General features: G+C 37.2%; 1 protein-coding gene across 1 annotated transcript in view; it reads right to left on the reverse strand.

Annotated features, from left to right (window-relative positions):
• The window catches only part of SYTL5 (synaptotagmin like 5), a 148527-nt gene that overhangs the window by 38021 nt on the left and 90421 nt on the right, over positions 1 to 20085 (reverse strand). The window contains exons 7-10 of the mRNA XM_020979637.2: positions 15390 to 15528; positions 14140 to 14269; positions 7127 to 7233; positions 5761 to 5853 (exon numbers count right to left, since the gene is read on the reverse strand). Coding sequence (XP_020835296.1) covers positions 5761 to 5853; positions 7127 to 7233; positions 14140 to 14269; positions 15390 to 15528 — 469 coding nt within the window. The remainder of the gene's footprint in view (positions 1 to 5760; positions 5854 to 7126; positions 7234 to 14139; positions 14270 to 15389; positions 15529 to 20085) is intronic.

Below are 20085 nucleotides of genomic sequence, written 5' to 3' on the forward strand. Positions count from 1 at the left end.
AGCAAATTAAATGTTTTATTAACACCATTTGATAACTTTCTTCTTCTTCAAGGATAACTAATGGAAAAATCATGTGGTTTTTACAGATAATGCATTCACCACTAAAATATAATGAGGTGGAGTTATAGGTACAAAGATTACAAGTGAAAAATATTTGTTAAATGAATAATGAATGGTCTTTGCTAGTCAACCACAGAGCTAAGGAAACAGATATTCTTGTATTATTAATGACATATAGGAAGAAATGATTATCTTATTTGTATAATCACTCATATATTTTAATAAAATATTCTCATTTAAAATTGATTAAGGCAAAGTCTACTCAAGGCATACTCCAATGTCAATTTAACCCATGCTGGCTCTATCAAAAAGTAGAAATGACTAGAACCTACTGAGTAGCTTCACTTTTCAAAGCACTTATCTATTTTCTTATTTTCATTCATGTATCAGCCTGATAAGACAGGATGGGCTCTATTCAATTCAATTTTAAAAAGTATAGAGTAAGCCCCTACTGTGTGCAAGGTACTGTGCATAAAGAAATGAAAAATGAAAAAGGCTCTACCCTAAAGGGGATTATAGTCTACTTGCAGGAAATATCTTGTACCAAGATGGAGAAATATAAAAGATACTCTAAGTAAATACAAAGTAATATTGTTGGATAAACACTGACAACTGGGGAAATCAGAAGATGCTTCAGGCTGGAGATGCCGCTTAAGTTGTGCCTGGAAGGGAGCTGGGGATTCTAGGAGGCAGCCGTGAGGAGATGACAGATGGATCATCATGTGAGAGGAACAGCAAGAAGGTCAATGGGGGGAATGCAGAGTTCATGATGTGGATTAATGTAAACTAAGTCTAGAAGATTTTCTAGAGAAAATAAGAAGTTACTGAAACTTCTCGAACAGGGGAGTGATGTGATCATGCCTGTGCTTATCAGTTTTCTAGCAGCACAAAGGATGGATTGGAGAGGTGAGAGACGGGAGGCAGGAAGACTTTCCTTTCAACTGTATGACTATGAAGAGGTGATCTTTTACAGAAAAGCATTTGCAAAGCTCCCCACCCCAGTTTCTCCTTATTTCCTTGTCATATTTTCATCCAGGAACTTCTCCATATATAGGCAATTCTCATTTGATTTTATAGAAGTGAGAAAGTAGGCATATTGTAACAGTTCAGGTGAGAGATGATGAGTGATTGAATTAGGGTGGTAACCACATGAGTTAAGAGAAGGGGATGGAACAACATCATAAATAAATCAATTCAACAAACTTAAAAAGGTGAAATGGACTCTTTTTAACATGGAAAAAAATGATTGGTATTGAGATGGGAAGCGGGTCAGAAACATTTGTCTGTGTATAGTCAGACCATGGAGTGCACAGATGAAAGGTTAAAATCAAGATTAAAATTAGGAAAAAAGGATAAAGATGAGAACACAACATGTGTAATTTTAAGAAATCTAATCCAACCTATTTAAAAAGCTTTAACCTGGAAATACATGAAATTGATTAAGGTAGAGTTATCATTTTTAAAAGAAAATTATTGACTATAAGCAGTCATCATAGCAAAGAGGACTAAATATCTTCCAAACTACTTCAAGTCAACAAACACTTGCTCTCCTTGCCATGTGAAGAGACAGGGCATCTAGCCATGGGCAATACTGGTTTAAAGAAGGAGCTCTTAGCTTAGGGCCTGTGAGCTTTAAAATAGACAGTTTTGTTTCAATATAATTGGTTTCCTTCCCCTTATTCTCGGTATTTTATTTTGTGCATTTAAAAACATTCTGAGAAGCAGTTATAGGTTTCACTAGACTGCCAAATGACACACAACAAGTTAAGAACCTCTGATTTGGAAGGTAAAACCATTTTCAAAATATTATGGTAGAGAATGATAGATTATGAGCAGGATTGTCCACATAACAATAAAAGCAGTAGAGGGGGGAAATGAGCCCGCAGAATCTTTGGAACAAGGCCCAACCAAGGCACCTCCTCTCAGGAGCAGTGGGGAACTACTGGTAGAGGTTGAGGCACATATTTACAGACATGGTCAATGTGTTGACTTGTTTTGCTTAACTGCATTTCTTACAGAAAGGGAGGGTTGGGGGAGGATGAATCATTGGGAACTGACACAATGTGATTTTTTAAAAAAATAACATTAATAAAATGTTTTTAAAAAGAAAACAAATTTGCAAACTACCCCCTAAAAACAAAAGAACAAAATGAATTTTTTAAACACTAGTATTCTCCTTGCATTATTATATGAATATTAATCATAGAATGCTATTATTTCCAAAGAATTAAAATTACAGGTAAACCAAAATCAGTAAGTCAGACAGTCAATAAACTAAGCACCTACTATGTGCCAGGTATTGTGCTAAGCACAAAAGGCAAAAGACAGTCTTTGCCCCCCAGGAGCTCACAACCTAAAAGGGCAGACAACATGCAAACAGATACATTCAAAACAAGCTATATATAGGATTAATTGGAAATAATTAACAGAGAGAAGACACTAGAATTAAGAAGGGTTAGAAAAGGCTTCCTAGAAGATGGGATTTTAGCCAGGAATTGAAGGAAGCCAGAGAAGCCAGTAGGCAGAGTTGAGGAGATAGAGCATTCCAGGCATGGGGGACAGCGGAGAAAATGCCTGGAACTAAAAGATATAGTATCTTGTTTGGAGAACAGCCAGGAGGCCAGTGTCACAGTATCAAAGAGTATGCCTTTGAAGTAAGGTATAGGAAAGGTAGGAGAGGGCTGAAAGTTATGAAAGGTTTTGAATGTCAAATAGAGGATTTTTTATATCTTACTAGGGGCAGTTGGAAGCCATTGGGGTTTATTGAGAAGGGTGACATGGTTGGACCTGTACTTTAGGAAAATCACTTTGGTGGCTAAATGGAGAATGGACAGGCCGACCCACTAGCAGGCCATTGTTATAATGTAAGCATAAGGTGATGAGGGCCAGCATCAGAGTGGTTGCAATGTCAGAGGGGAGAAGAGGGTATATTTGAGAGATGTTGCAAAGGTGAAATCAACAGGCCTTAGCAACAGCTTGGATATGGTGGGGAGGCAGCATGAGAGATAGTAAAGAGTAGAGGATGACTTCTGGGTTTTCAATGTGAGGGAATGGGAGGATGGTGGTGCCCTTAATAGTAATAGCAAAGTTAGGATTGGGGAGTATTTGGGAGGAAAGATAATGAGTTTTGCTTTGGACATGTTGAGTTTAAGAAATCCTGTTGGAGCTATCTAAAAGATACCAGATGTGAGATTGGAGGTCAACTGAGAGGTCAGGGCAGGATGGAAAGATTTGAGAATCATCTGCATAGAGATAGTAATTAAATCCATAGGAGCTGATGAGATCACTAAGTGAAGTAATACAATGGAAGGAGAGAAGAGTTTCTAAGATAAGAGTCCTATGGGAACTCCTATAGTTTGAAGTCATGACCCAGGTGAAGATCCGGTGAAGGAGACTGAAAAGAATAGTCTGAGAGGCAGAAGAACTAGGTTATAGTGGTGTCCCAAAACCTAGAGAGAAAATAATATAAAGGAGAAGAGGATGATCCACAGTGTCAAAACCTGCAGAGAGGGCAAGAAGAAGGAGGACTGAAAAAAGGCCTTTGGAGTTGGCAATTAGGAGATCATTGGTAACTTTGGAGAGAGCAGTTTCAGTGAAATGATGAGCTTAGAACTTGGATTGTAAGGGGTTAAAATGAGCAAGAAGAGAGAAAGTGGAGGCACCGACTGTAGACAACCTTTTCAAGGAGTTTGGCCACAAAGGGCAGAAGAGATATATGATGAGAGTTAGAAGGTATGGAGGGATCAAGTGAGGGTTTTTTGAGGATAAGGGAGACAGGGGCATATTTTTAGGCAGTAGGGAAGGTGACAAAAAACAGGGAATGATTTAAAATAATGTTAGAGTAGTTATGGCTGAAGGGACAATTTATTGGAGGAGATGAGATGGAATGGCGTTGCTTATTCAGGTAGTGGTATTAATGTCGTTAGTGTAGTAGTATAGTTAGCTATAGTGACTGGCCTCAATTTTTTCTGTAAAATATGAGGTGAAGTTCTCCACTGAGTGGGTAGAGGGAAAGGGAGTGGTGTCAGGTTTATAGAGGAACAAAAAAGCTTGTAAGAGGTCCTGTGAAGAGTAGGATGGGGAGTCAATAAGGGAGGTATAGAAGGATTTCCTGGTGGCAGAGAGGACAGTGAGGTTGTGTAACATAAATCTGTGGTGGCCCTTTATCAGAGGACTTACATGGTTTTCTCCACCTACTTTCAGCAACACATATGTATGATGGGAAAGTGATGAATGGTGGGAGTAAGCCAAGGGTGAGGCTTGGCCAGACAGAGGAGAATAGAAAGATGCAAAGTCAGTACAAACTGACTGCATCATGCTCCTCTCTCTTTACTCTCTGCTCATTTTTAGGGCATTCGTTGGGCAATTCAGTTTTATCACATATTACAGATACTAACTCCAGATATAGAAGGGAGTAGAGATGAAAGTAATTTCATTAGTTTACCCAATGTAGCAATATTGAAATAGGAACTAGAACCAGAAATTTTTGTCTCTTAGATTGATTTCCTAACTTCTAGAACAAGCACTTGGGTAAAAAGAAAAAAAGAGTAGATCAAATTAGGAAAATTTAAAAATTAGGTAAAGACATCCATAGATATGATTTCTAGTTCTGAGGAAACTATATGATGGTTAATGATCTGTCAATTTTTTCCTTTGTAAGGGTAGATGAAATTGAGAGTATTGAGAAGATAGAGTATAAGGCAAAAAGGAGCAAGGTGTTCCTGGTTTGTTTTAGAAACATCTCTTGGGGAAAAATACATGTAAACTAAAACAAAAAAGTAAAGTATGCAGTGAAAAGTAAAGAGGAAAAGTTCCATGATAAATAAATCAAAATTAACACCATTACACATTCAAAACATAATTTTTGAAAAGAAGATAATATTGTGAAAATCTTATCTTTTTTGGCTGGCTCACAAAGTCTTCTAAGATCTGCTACTTCCCAAAAATTAGAGGTAGAAAATAAATTAGTCACTGTAGAGGACATATAGAGATTTTGGATTAGTCTTTGTTATTACTGTTGTTGGTTTTCACTAGATTCCTACACATTAATTGCATCATTTTATACCTACGGGTATATTATACACACACACACACACACACACACATACACACACATATATATATATATATATGTGGTCAGCTCTCATTTCCTGATCAATTTCATGTTGCTCAGTTGGAGGCTCTGCCATGAAGGCTTTGGGGGACAGCCCGGTAGAGGTTTCCTGCAGAAACTGAAATGATGAGCTCTCCTGAGACAACATTGTGTGTGTGTGTGTGTGTGTGTGTGTGTGTGTGTGTGTGTGTGTGTGTGTACACACACTTTGTTCTTAGACATCTTCACTATCTCTTATTTTCCCTTATCTGTTTTGGAAATGAGCAACAATGGAGAAAGAAAAGAAACACACTATGAATAGGTGCTTAGTAGATAGCTTAGGGGCAGTGAAGTGGCACAGTGGATAGAGCACCAGGCCTGAAGTCAGGAAGACCTGAATTTAAATCAGGCCTTAGACACAAGCTGTGTAACCCTGTCACTTAACCTTCTTTGCCTCAGTTTCCTTGTATGTAAAACGGGCTGGAGAAGGAAATGGCAAATCACTCCAGTACCTTTGCTAAGAAAACCCCAAAACTGTCATGAAGAGTCAGACAGAACTGAAAAGTTTGCACAACAATTGAACAACAATTGAACAACAAATAGCTTACGGTTGATAATCCACTTGCTAAACTATTGATATTTGGAGATAATCGGGAGGATAGTAAATAATCAACATCTTCCTCGGTTTCATCTAAGGAGTCCTAGTAGGAAGAGAAAAGAGTCAGTACCTAGAAATTTTGTCTTTTTTTTTTTTCACATTTTATCTATCCACTGACCTATCCACCACACATCCATCTACTTCAAAAATGCCTCTTTCCCTAAGAGAGAAAAATATCCAAGGCTGCCCTAGTCCTAACAATTCCTCCAATTCTCTATTTTACTCAGAATATTCTCAACAGTGAAATAGTAGAAGTCAAGGTGAGAAGATTTGGGTTAATCCCTAATTTCTAGGCAGAGAACTAGTCTCATTAATCCTCACATTTTATAAATATTTGATGAACTGATATATGGAATAATTTATTCAGAATTCCTTGAATTCCGAAAGTAGGCCTACAAGTTATAGGTACCAAACAGTTTACAACTCTCAAAGCACCATGAAGCACAAATTACATGAAGACAAAAGTTCTATGTCCTCCACTCCAGATAACTATCCTGTGATCTCATTTGGGAAGACGTAGCTCCCAGACAAGGGAAGAAGAGTGAGAATCTCACATAGGAGTGATTATTTAACTGTGGGTACTATTGTTATTACAGATGACCATCGAGTGCAGGGATTCTTAAACTTTTTCCACTAGCGACCCCTTTTCGAGGTTCACCCCCATTCTTTGGCCTTGAGTGGCCTGAGGGCATGCACAGTGGGATGTGCACATTCTTTGTGTTCAGGACCCAGGCTGCAGTGAAGTTGCCTGATACAGTACGGGCAAGCACTGCCAGAAACACCTTGGATACAGTTTGATTTTTAATTAGTTTTTGGTTGTTGCGCATTCAGAAACCTTTTATTGTTGGCACATTTTCCACGACCCTATGTGGGGTAGCGACCCACAGTTTAAGAAGGGCCGAGTACAACCCCGTTGTTATATAGATGAGGAAATGGAAAGTGAGGCCCAAAGGGGGATAAACTAATCTGAGCTAATCAACCTAATTTCTTCCTATCCTCCAACTCCTTCATCTTCACTTGATGCTCTCTCAGACACTGACTCTATAATCTCACAAAGTGCAGTTAGTATAAACAAGGATGTTGCTACACTTTAAAAATATATATAATGTTTTATTTTCCCTCAAATTACATGTTAAAACAATTTTAAATATTTTTTTAAAGTTTTGAGTTCCAAATTCTGTCCCTCCCTCCTCTTTGCTCTCAATAATATATAATATTAAATATATAATCATAACATCAAAAATATTAGACTTTTTTTGAAAGTAGCATAAGCATATCTTTTTTTCCTGGTGCGATTTACTCCACTCCTAACTTACCAAATCCTTGTCTAAAGCTCCCGGCACAGATTTGCTTCTTATGCTGATGCTGTCCTCTATTTCTTCTGAAAGTGACCCACTCAAATCTAACTCAGACCGACTCCTGTCTGTAGAAAAGACCAGAAGGGAAAGTGAATCTTTGGAAAGTGAGACACATTGTCTCAAAAGATTTGAAGAAGAGTCTATTCTCCTTCAGTATCACAAAAACAAGTCAAGATAAATCATTTAATGCTATTTGTGTTTAAGTACTTCTGCTGCCTGACTCCTGGAAATCACCTTGGGCTGACTCTATTGGAAACGCCCCGATACGTTTGACCCTCTTCAGGTCTCATTGATTCAAATAACCAAGGAGACACAAATATCAGCTCTGTATCAATTCAGTAGGGATAGCTATCACTCTACAGCCTCTTTCTTTAAAAACTCATTTGGGCCCCCAAATTTGGGAAAAGAATGACTATATTCAACAACTATTTATTAAATGCCTCATTGGGTACAAAGCACGGTACTAAGAATGGGTGCAGAAACAAAGATAATTTAGATGCAGTCCCTGCTCAATGCATTTTGAAGGAAAAGGCAAAGGATAAATTTCTACATGGTTGCTTCACACAAAAAGCAACATTGCAGCTAAACGCGGAGTTTCTCTTTCTCTCCCTCCAGGTTCATTTTTTTTTTCAGCATAAAAATCTAAGATAAAGGATGAAATTTGTCTAATTATCTCTGTTAATTCCCTAAAAGAATTCTGGCTTATTCAATTGAAGGAGTTCACAATGTGAAGGGCTGAAATGAGCTTACCATTATAAAGCTAACTGGCCAACTCTACATGCCCGTACACAAGTGTTTTGTTTGGAAATGGTATGACCACTCTGATGGCCTCTGCACTATTGTTTTCCATTTCCAGTTTTGTTTATTGCTATTCCCAGGCTTCAGCATGTGGCTGCATGGAATGGGAATTATATTGTGATGGAAATCATAATCCAGAGAGACAATGGTAAGTTCCTCTGACCTGTAGGGCAAGGTTTAGGAAGTGAGGACCAAAGGGCTAAATTCAGAGGAGGTTTGGGTTTGGAGGGCAGCTGTGATGCAATGGTGTTTGGGGAAAGTGAGAAGTCCATACAGGCATTTTGTAATGCCAATTTAGAAACTAGAGTCTGGGTGTTGTAGGCTGGGATCCAGCAAACCACAATGAGTGTGGATGGAACAGACTGAAGCTATTGGCTGCCATCCCTGGATATTAGCAAAAGGACAGTGAAGGTTTAACTCTCTTCCCACTTTCCCCAAGAGCCTGAGGCTAGAAAGTATTTTCTACATGATTTCTCTTTTTCATTAAACTGTTTCTAATTCCTGATTGTCTTATATAAGCTACAACTGGCCATATGTGATATGTGACTCATGCCAATTAATTATGTATAGAGAGATTAAAATGGAGGAAGATAATGAGTGACTGGAAACACACAGAACTAAATAGTACATAAAGGTTTGAATTTTAATACAAAATAGCTAGGTTTTCTTACTGACTGTCGGGGGCCGGGTACTATAATTGTGAAAGACCCTTATCTTATGCCTTTGATCTCTTTTATTAATAAATCTTATAAGGTCTTAAATGGCAGAGACAACTGGAACATGCGACTTGAGACCATTTACTTTAAGATTATGGAGTCCTGAGTAAGCAAAAAACAGGTGGCTGAAATTTTGAAAGGTGTAGTCCAGAGGAAAGAGCAAGTACTTCTGCCTTTCAATTAGCAATGCTGCTACTACTGAACATAGTGTAGCTGAAAGATCCCTAAAAGATGTAGTAGGTAGCTCATGGATCAGTGGATAGAACATTGGGCCTTGAGTCAGGAAGACCTGAGTTCAAATCTAGCCTTAGATACTTCCTGTGTGACTTCCTAGCTGTGCGGGCAAGTCACTTAACTCTGATTGCCTACCAAAATAGATCCACTGGGGAAGAAAATGGCAAACCACTCCAGTATCTTTTACCAAGAAAACCCCCAAATGGGGCCACGAAGGGTCAAATACGACTAAATTGAACAACAAAAAACTAGTGTCCACCTTAGTTTAGCACAAACAATTTGAAGTTGATTAATTAAAGCGATTAAGAACTTGGTGTTAATGAAATGAAAGTTGTAGGTTTGATTCCTTTATGGATGAATCATCTTCAAGATGCCCCCCGTCCACAGTTGGTAATGACAACCATAGCCTTCCACGTGGACAATGAAAATTGGTCATGACAGAAGTGAACTTAAAAAGTGCTTTGCATCACTGTTTGCAACAGAGCAGAACTACATTAGTATAAAATTTACCACTAGATTGAGGGAAATAACTCAATCTATATGTGATCTCTGCCTCCTCTGACCTCCACAAGTATTTTGTACTTTTATTTTATGTCTGTTACTATAATTATGTGTTCATCTCTTATATCCCCTACTAGATTGTCAGATGGAAGACCTGAACCCAGATCTTCCTTACTTCCAGACTAGCATTCTAATTATTACATCACAATGCCTCTTTTCTTAATTATAGCTACTAATATTTATATAGAGATTTACAGTTTATAAAGCTTACAAGTGTTATAATATTCATTTTATAGATAAACTTATTTGCCCAAAGTCACACAACTAGTCAGAAAATGAACTGGGACTCACATCCAGATCTTTGTGATTTTAAGTCTGCTAACCAATCCTGCCTTGCTGAGGGCAGGAACCACACCTTGTTTTCAATCATCTTCCTCATAGGGTTTTGAACGTAGTAGATATTGACAAACTGTTAATTAACCTTCCCTTTCCCCAGCCACTCCTGAGGAGGAAGAAGAACAGGAGCAACAGCAGACTTCAAGTGAATTTTTAAAAGTAGGAGAGGAAATCATAGTCTCAGAAAAAAAAAACCCAAACTGTAGATAACACAGCCTAAACAGTCGTTACGGGGAGGGAAAGAGTAGATTAATAAATTGGATGAGCAACTAAGATAACACAGAAAACCAACAAATAAAAAACCTTACCAAAGCACAGAAACAGACATACTGAAGATCAAAAAAGAAATAAATAAAATAGAAAACAAAAAATTGTTGAACTGACAAAATGTGGAGATTTTTTGAAAAATATGAATGAAATAGGCAAGCTATTAGATATCAGATAAAAAAGAGCAACACCAAAATGTCGATATAAAAATGAAAAAAGAACTCACAATAAATTACAAGGAAATAAAAATATTATTAGAAGCTATTTTGCTCAACCATATGCTAGCAAAAATCACTTAAATGAAATAGATGAATATTTATAAAAATATTAAATATCTACATTATCAGAAGAAATAAATAATTTAATTAACCCAATATGAGAAAATGAAAATATTGAGCCAGAAATGAACACACAAAAGGGAAGAAAACCCTAAGGCCAAATGGATTTGCAAGTGAATTCAATCAAACATGCAAAGAATAATTAACTCCAATTCTACATTAACAGTTTGTAAAAAACAGGGAAAGAGATAATCCTATCAAATTCCCTCTATGAGACAAATATGGTCCTGTTACTCCAAGTAGAGAGAGAAATAAAGTAAAGAAAAATATACTAATATCTTTTACGAATATTAATACAAACATATTGAATAAAACATTAAGAAAAAGGCTATGACAACAAATAAAAAAGATTATACACTATGGCTATGTTAGATTTATACTACAGTTATAGGGTTGGTTTAATAGTAGAAAGATACAAATATAACAGACTATATTAGTAACAAAACAATTAAATCATATATAGCAACAGACACAGAAAAAGCTTTTTATAAAATACAATGCCTTTTTATGTCAAAAATACTAGAAAGAATAGGAATAAATGGACCTTTGCTTAACATTGTAAATAATATTTATCTAAAACCTAGAGTTGGATCATTTTCAAAGAAGAAACACTAGTGGCCCCTTCAAGATCAGGGTAAAGTAAGGATGTCCACTGTCAATACTACCATTTGATACCATTCTAGAAATAGTAGCTATGGCAATAAGACAAGAAAAATAAATTGAGGGCGCAAAGATTAGGCAAAGAAAATAATTTTTTTTCTTTTGTGGATGACATGATTGTTTATTTACAGAACGCTAGAGATTCAATTAAAAATTAGTAGAAACATTTTTTTTGGCTTTTTTAGGCAATTGGGGTTAAGTGACTTGCCCAAGGTCACACAGCTAGTAAGTGTCAAGTGTTGGGTCTGAGGCCTGATTTGAACTCAGGTCCTCCTGACTTCAGGGCTGGTGCTCTATCCGCTGTGCCACCTAGCTGCCCCAGAAACAATTAACTTTAGTAAAGTAGCATCATATAAACCCACAAAATGATTAGCCTTCCTGTATATTATCAACAAAACTGAATGAAAAAAAACCATTCAAATGTACCAGAGAATGTGTAATATATCTGGAAGTCCACTTAATCAACACACACACACAGTAATTATATTAATATAACTACAAAACATTCATTAAAAATAAAGGAAGAAAAATAATTAGAGAAGAATTAATTTCTTATGGTTCAAGTGGTAATATAGTAAAAATGACAATACCAGCTAAACTAATGTACAGATTTGGTGCCAGACCAATTAAACTACCCAAGAATGACTTTATAGAACAAGAGAAAATCATTACAAAATTTATCAAGGAGAACAAAATTCTTATTCTTATATAAATGGAAATAATGGGGGAAAAAAGTGAGAAAGCAGTTGTACTGCTAAGCCATAATCATCAGAACTATTTGGTATTGATTAAAGAGAAAAGTTGATCAATAGAATATTAGGTACATAAGATCCAGAAGTATCTGAATACAGTAGCATGTTGTTTCCTAAACTCATAGACACTGTCTACTGGGGTAAGGAATCATTCTTGAAAATATTGAAGACAATGATGAAGACAGTGACAATGACGATGAAGGTGAAGAACAAGAAAAAGAAATTATTGTGCTTAGTTCAACAACTCACACAATATTCTATAATTACCTCTAAACAGAAACATGATCTAGATTTAAAAGGTCGTTACATAAATAAATTTGAGGAGAATGGCAGGAGACATGGATAATGGAAGAATTCTTGACCTAACAAGGGAGAGGGCCCACTTGTAGGAGATAAAATAGACAACTTTGATTATATAAAATTGAAAAGGTCTACAGCAGCAACAATAAAATTCAGTTAAAATGAGAAGGGTGACAAGTAAAAAAAATCTTTAGAAGTTTCTCTGATAAAGTTCTCATCCTGTTTCCAATGTATAAAAATGAGATATGTTCTTTAATAAATAAATGGATAAAGGATATAAACACACAATTTTTAAGAGAAGAAATCTCAGCTATCTACAGCCATACCAAAAACAAAAAACAAAACAAAACAAAAAAACCCCAAACTCAAAAAAACCAAAACAACAGCTCCAAATCACCAATAATGAATAAAATGTAAATTAAAACAATCCTGTGGTCCTACCTTGTGCCCATCAGATTGGCAAAGATGATGAAAGAAGAAAATAGTTATTGCTGAAGAGGTTTTGGAAAGACAGGAACATTAATGCTCTCATAGAGGATCAATGAATTGGGCTAACATTTTGAAAAGCAATTTGGAAGTATAACCACAAAGTCATTAACTAAGTAAATTCATGTGATGCCACTTCTAGGCATATAAATCAAAGAAATCAAAGAAAAAGAGGAAGGACTTGGTCAAGTCAAGTGAAGAAGCACTTCATTATTAAGCATTTACTATGTGCCATGCACTGTGCTAAATGCTGGATAAAGAAATACAGAGGGAAAGACAGTCTCTGCAGTTAGGGAGTTTACATTCCAATAAGGGGAAACAACACATAAAAGGAAGCTGAAAAGTGAGGTGGGGTTGGGAGAGAAAGAAGTTCTTGACACTGACAAAGAGCAAATGAGGATTGGAGCCTGGAGAGGAATGGAGACAAGGCTTCTCTGGGCGCTGTAGTAAATAACTAGAAATAAAGTGGATACCCATCAACTGGGGAATGGCTGAATGATTTATGGTACAGGAATTTAAGGGGACATTACTACAGTATAAGAAATGATGAAAGGGACAGATTCAGAGAAACCTGGAAAGACCTTTATGAATTGCTAAAGAAAGAACTGAGTGAAGTGAGTCAAGCCAAGAGTTTTGCACAATGACCAAGACATTGTAAAAAAAAAAACTTGAAAGAATTAAGAACTAAAATCAATGCAAAGATCAATCGTGTATCCAGCAGAATGATGACAAAGCATGCCTCTCACCTATTAGTGGAGAGGTAATGCACTGAGGCACACAATGAAATGTTTTCAGATATGGCCAATAAAACAAAAATTTGTTTTACTTGACTATATTTATTGGTTATGAGGCAAAACTTTTATTTGGCTGGAGAGGGGGGAGTTAGTGTTGCTTCCAGCTCCCCTTCCCAAAAAGAACATCAACGAAACATTTTAGAATACACATTTGATAATTTAATATTTAATTCAATTTTTAATAACTCATTTTAATATTAAATTATATTTTAAAATACAAAAAAAAGACTAGAGTAGAAGGAAGTTGAGAAAGAATCATAGGCAAGTAGGGTAATATTGGTACTACTATATCAAAACCAAGCTTCATTTAACCGATTGATGTTTTCACATGCCATGCTCTTTTTTCTCTTCTCTGAATATGGAAAGTTTATGTTTATTGATGATTTATGAATTCACAATAATTTTTAATAACCAATTGTACAGTGTTTACTATTGTTGTTGTTATTCGGTCATTTCAATCTTCTCTGATTCTTTGTGACCCTATTTGGGGTTTTCTTGGCAACAATACTGGAATAGTTGACTGAGCTTCTCCAGCTCATTTTACAGATGAGGAAACTGAAGCCAACAGGGTCACACATCTAGTAAGTGTCAGAGGCCGGATTTGACCTTGGGTCCTCCTGACTCCAGGACTAACACTCTATCCACTGTGCCACCTAACTGCTCTAGAGTGTCAATTCCCCTTATCAAATAGATGATACCTGGAGATATGCTCATTTGGCAAATACTCACCTGAAGACAGAGAGACCCCAGAGATAGCTATAGAAGGAGTTCCTGAAGCTCTCCTCTGATGCCTCTTTGTTAAACTTTCAGGGATGCTTTCACTGGAAGCCACAACCATGGCATTTTCTAAACCATGATCCTATCCAGAACATTTTAAAAAAGGGATTAAAAATAAGTTAGAAGTGACATTTTGCCTCAAATCACAATGACGTTCTTTAGAGACAATTAAGCTGACCAGGTAGGTACTTTGTGTAAGATTTAGCTCTCCTACTTAAGCAATGTTAGATCTCTACCCTACTCCCCTACTCAGTAAACTCCAACTCTTTTCACCTCCAAGGTCAAATACAAAATCTTCTGTTTGTCATTCAAAGAAAGCCCTTTAAAATCCAGCCATGTCCTTTCAACTTCCTAGTTTTCTTATACCTTCCCTTCCACCCCCTTCATGTATTCTTTGATCCAGTGATACTAGCCTCCTCGCTGTTCCTAAAGCAAGACATTCCATCTCTAGACTGAGCATTTTCTCTGGCTGGGCCTCATGTCTGCAACACTCTCCCTCCTCAACTCTGCCTACTGGCTTCCCTGGCTACCTTTAAGTCCCACCTTCTATGGGAGGAAGACTTTCCCTCATCCCTTAATGTTCGTGCCTTTCCCTCTGATGATTATCTTTCATTAATTTCTATACATAGCTTGTTAGTATTATGTACCAACACCTTACCATGTAGTTTGCATGTTATCTCATTCCACCACCTCCCACTAATGACTGAAGTCTTTTGATGGCATGGAGAAATCTTTTGTCTTTCTTTGTATTCCTAGCTCTTAGCACAATGCCTCACATGTTACTACTGACATGGGGAAAAGTAAAACCTCTCCAAATCCCCCTTTAAAAAAACAATCTAAATCAGGATTTAGTTCCTAAGTATTCTCAACTCTAGATTATCTGCATTAACAGGAGCAGCTGAAACATAATTTTGTTCGGTTTTGAAATGCAGAGAGATATCCCTCCCATCCCCAGCCTGATCCCAAAGCCTCTGCTGCCTTCAGCCTTTCTGTCAAACAGCAGAGGACCCAGGTGGAAATGAAGAGGTAGTGCTGAGGAATGTCATTGGGAATAAACAAAAAGCAACCTCACCTTCATGGAGATTAAGAAAAAACAACAACAACAACAAACAAAATCTGATTACAGGAACAGTTGTGCCCAGTATAGCCAGAGTGCAACAGCATAGCCTGCTGTATGGTTAGTCATGATGGCCTCCACTCACTCTGCTGCTAGCCGAACTCATGGTGCGGGTACTTGGGGCTGGTGACCTCCATGTCCAAGGAAGGGTGCCATTGCCCTGGTTCCCTTTCAGGCTCATGGGATTAGCCTCCTGTTCGCTGATGTCTGGTGAGTCATTTCCCCTGAATAAAAAAAAATAAAAGTAGCAAAGTCCACCATTAATATGGAGGAGGAACAGAAATGGAAAACCTGGCAAGGAAGTGACTTAACAAAATGACTGTCATAATAGCACAGGCTAACTACTGTGAAAGGGAGTTGATCCCACACTAAGGACCCATCAGCCACTACTGAGTCGACATAATCTCTGCTCAAAATCCTTCAATAGCTCTCTATTTCCTACTCCAATAAGATTAAATTCTGTTTTAAACGGGCTCAAGTTCCTCCAAACCAATCTCCTGTTATATGTAGGGGCAGCTGAAGGCACAGCAAAGAAACAGAAGCCATAAAATAAGGATGCATATTGAGAGGACACTCTAGTAAGATCCGCTCTCGTAAGTTTTGTCTGGAGCCCAGCTTACATGTGACTGAGTTCTATTTTTTAAAAAAAAGGCTCGTGAGATGTGCTGGAATTTGATTGTTGCGGGGCCTTACGCGGTAAGAAGTCTAGATTTTATTTAGTGAATGGTTGATTTATCCAGAAATATCTTATGGAGTTACAGGTTTACAAATAAAGATCATTGGTGCCTTCTGTGCTACTTTGCATGGGATGCAATTTTAAAAGACGGAGCAGCTGCCGGAACTGGTGAGGTTAGCTACCTGAAAATTCCCAATGAAACAGAAGTTGTTAGTGTTGTCCTCTATCTTATAAATTAATTTCTCTTTACTGTATAAATTTTGACAAACTTGTCTGTGTACGTGTTTTCCAACCAGTAAGAGTGTAAGCAACTCGAGGGCAGGGACTGTTTCATTCTTGTCTTTGTATTCCAGGCACCTAATGCAGTGCCTCACATATGGTAGATGCTTAATAAATGCTTGCTGAATTAAACCAAAGGTCATACAAGATTCTTTGAAAAGTGTAATGACATAGATAGTTCTGTTCAATGATCCTCAAATTATTAATATCAAGAGAATCACATATTTGAAATGAACTAGGATTTTCCTATTGGGTCTCCCAATGCCCTTATTTACCCACAATGCTACAGGGATCAATATGATCTGTGACCCCTCCAAAGAGACCAACTTAATAATTTACTCAGGGAAACACACACACACACACACACACACACACACACACACACACACATACACACACACATACACACAGAGGATGAATCCTTACTGTCTAGCCTGTCACACATAACTGGATTAATTGTCCATCAAATCAGCCCATGAATTCATATTTTAGACCTGGGATCCATGGATCCCTAAGATGTCCACAGACAGATTCCAGGGGGTCCATGAATTTGGGTGAGAAAAAATTTACCTCTTCATTTGAACATAATTGGATTCCTTTTTAATAATACATTTGATTTTAAACATGTAAGAACACTATTCAAAAAAAGGGTCCCCGGTCCTTACCAGATACTGACGGGGTCGGTGACACACAAAGAAAGTTGAGAACCTTTGTCTCAGAGAGATACTCCAAACAGACAGTGAGTTGGGCCCATAATTGAGTACAAGGAAGAGAGAGGGTAAAACATCCTCAATGCCTCTAAGCTTTTCTCTAACACAGAAACTCAACATCTTAACTCTAGAATCACAGAATTTGAGAACTGGAAGGTACCTTAGTGATGATTTAAGATTATTATTACCAATATTAATAACAATAATAAAATATATAAGTAAATTTTATCATAGTGTTTTTGTTGTCACTTGACCTTCACTTTCATTTAAACTGTCCAAAAGAGGGCAGAACACACAAAGTGAAGAGTTTAGTGTAGGGTTACATTCAACTCAACAGGGATATGAGACTGGTAGAGGGAAGAATCAATTCAGGAAGGGATTAGTCATAAACAAAACAAACCCTAGGCTTGAAGAGGTGATAGTGAAGATTAAAAGGAAAAGAAAATGCAACAACTTGAAATAAACAGAAAGCAAGGAGTACAGAGAATAAAATATATAAGAGAACAGGATGGGGGAAAATAATGATCTATGACAACTATTATTAACTATTATGACAATTATTACATATATATTTCACCAACAGTTCTCTGCATCCATAGATAGTTGTACATACATGATAATTTTAATTTTAAATCTATATTAATATTATTTGTAATACTTAAGATTAGTTAATTAAAATGGATTTTATATCTTTATCATAATAATAATAATTTTAATTTTAAATAACCACTGAGGATATTGTGAGAGATGATCTCTCAGAAGTGAAGCCTCCTCAAAGGGTCATTAGTTCTTGTTAATGGTTCTGGTACTGTTGTTTTGAGTGGCACATGTGTACCAACACTAAGTGAAGACCCCTCAGAATACAAGACCCCCTCCCCTAGCCTTCTCCCTCCCCTACTCTTAGTGTTAGCAGAAATTCCTGAGCCATAAGAGCATCCTGTCTATCTCATCCTCTAGCTAGTTATATGACCCTGGGTAAAAGGCTGCTGAAACTGTGAGGCCCTGAAAAGGGGAACATGCTAACATAATTTCTATACCTCTTTGTTCTCTCTGTCACTGGGGTAGTTTTTACACGAATAGATTGTATACCTGAGGCTCAGTCAATGAGCGGAGGGGAAGGGGGTTAGGGTGGGCTGCTGCCTTAGGGTCTATATAATCTTTTCTTAAAGTGCACTCATACTCTCCGGGCAGCTTAGGCAGCACAGGGGTGGCGGGGGGGGGTGCACTTTCTCGGGAAAATCAATAAAGACATCTCTCCTTTTTGCAAACTTTTGTCAAGACTCTGGTTTTTGACTGAGTAAAACAATGTAAACAATGTGAGATCTCTCAGATGGGCTGACTGTAGCAATGTCTTAGACTGTTGCAAACTCGAGGTTGGTTACACTAACCTGAACAGGCCTAAGTTTCAGGTTCCTAGAAATCACATGATTTGTATTGTTACATCACCATTAGGTAATGGCTAATTACTAAATAAAGATAAATAGCTAGTATTGGTAGTATTATAATGTGGTTTCTTGTTTCTGGGGTAGATTTTCATGTTTTAGATTGTAAGGCTGAAATTCCTGTCCAATGGGAATTCAAAGCCAGTGGTGGGTGGGTATCTCTGTGTTAGGGCTATATAACCTTTGTCCTGGCCTTTGTGCCTTGCCTCATTTCACTCAGACTGCCAGAGGAAGCAGACGCCCGCTTCTTGCGAACGTAATAAATCTTTCACTTTATACCTAGAAAATCTCTGAGTGTTAATTTTGGGCAGCTGTACCACACAATATATACATATAAAAATTTACAATTTTAAAATTAAAATTATTACTAACAATAATAAAAACATAACTAAATTATGTCACAGTGTTTTATATATATATGTATATATATATATATACACAAGTATATGTACTTATATACATATACACATGCACACACACAAATAAAACTGTTCATGGCTCCAGAGAACCATTATTAGCTTGGCAGGACCTGTGTTTGAGGAAGCCACCGTAGAGATTCTATATGGATGCAAATTTTGGAACACAACAATCTAAAAAGAAGGTGGTACTAGGGGTGGTGTGATCGCACAATATGATACGGCATGAAGGCATGGATGAGCTGTGATCTGTACCATTGGACTGAGATTCATATCAATTGTCAACAAGATGGCAGTCCCATTGAAATATTATGTCTCTTCTCTTTTTTCAAAAGAAAGTCAGTTTATTGCCACTGGCAGCAGTAGTTGTGCAAAAATATTCATATATTTTTTTAAATGTTCTGTTTAAATTTGGTGATTTTAAGATACACAAAATTAGGGGTCAGGCCCCTTTAAGAAAACACATAAGCAAGAACCATTGACCAAGGAGGAAAGCTTTTAATTTAGGGGCAAGCAGTGAGGTCAGTTCAGAACCTGAGAGGAGACTATTATTACATTTAGAGGCTCAGGAGCCCAGAGGTAGGAGGATTTAAGTAAAAGATAAGAGTAGTTTGTGCCCTCAAAGTAAAAGAGAGTAGTTAAGAACGTAATTAATACCCCTTGGCTCTTAGCCCAAAACAATAATAACCAGACCTAAGGCCTTTCTTTGGGGACAGCTGGCACAATAACCAGGATCTGAAAGACAAAAAGATGAAGAGTAACCAGGAAGAGAGAGAAAGAGAGAGAGAGGGAGGGAGGGAGGAAGGGGGAGGGAGGGAGAGAGAGACAGAGAGAGACAAAAGGCTTAGTGTAGCCCCTAGGAGTTCTTAACTCAGGGTCAGTGAAGTTGTTTATATATGTATATAATGTATATACATACACACACATACATACATAGATACCATAAGTCGGTATAATTATTGTATTTTTTAAATCTCAGCATTAGACTCTCAGAAGAATAGGTTTCCCTGCCTTCCTTTAAATCTCACCTAAAATCTCATCTTTTACAGGAAGCCTGTCCCAACCCCTCTTAATTCTAGTGCCTGCTTTGTATTATTCCCACTTATCCTATATATGGTTCACTTTGTAAATATTTGTTTGCATACTGACCCCCCCCCCCAATTAGACTGTAAACTCCTTGAGGTGTGAGACTTTTTTTTTGGCATTCGCAATATTTAGCACGGTGCCTTGCACATGGTAGGATATGTTTAATAAATGT

The sequence above is a fragment of the Phascolarctos cinereus genome, unplaced genomic scaffold (assembly GCF_003287225.1).
Source record: "Phascolarctos cinereus isolate Bilbo 61053 unplaced genomic scaffold, phaCin_HiC Scaffold_726;HRSCAF=1367, whole genome shotgun sequence".
Classification (NCBI taxonomy): domain Eukaryota; kingdom Metazoa; phylum Chordata; class Mammalia; order Diprotodontia; family Phascolarctidae; genus Phascolarctos; species Phascolarctos cinereus.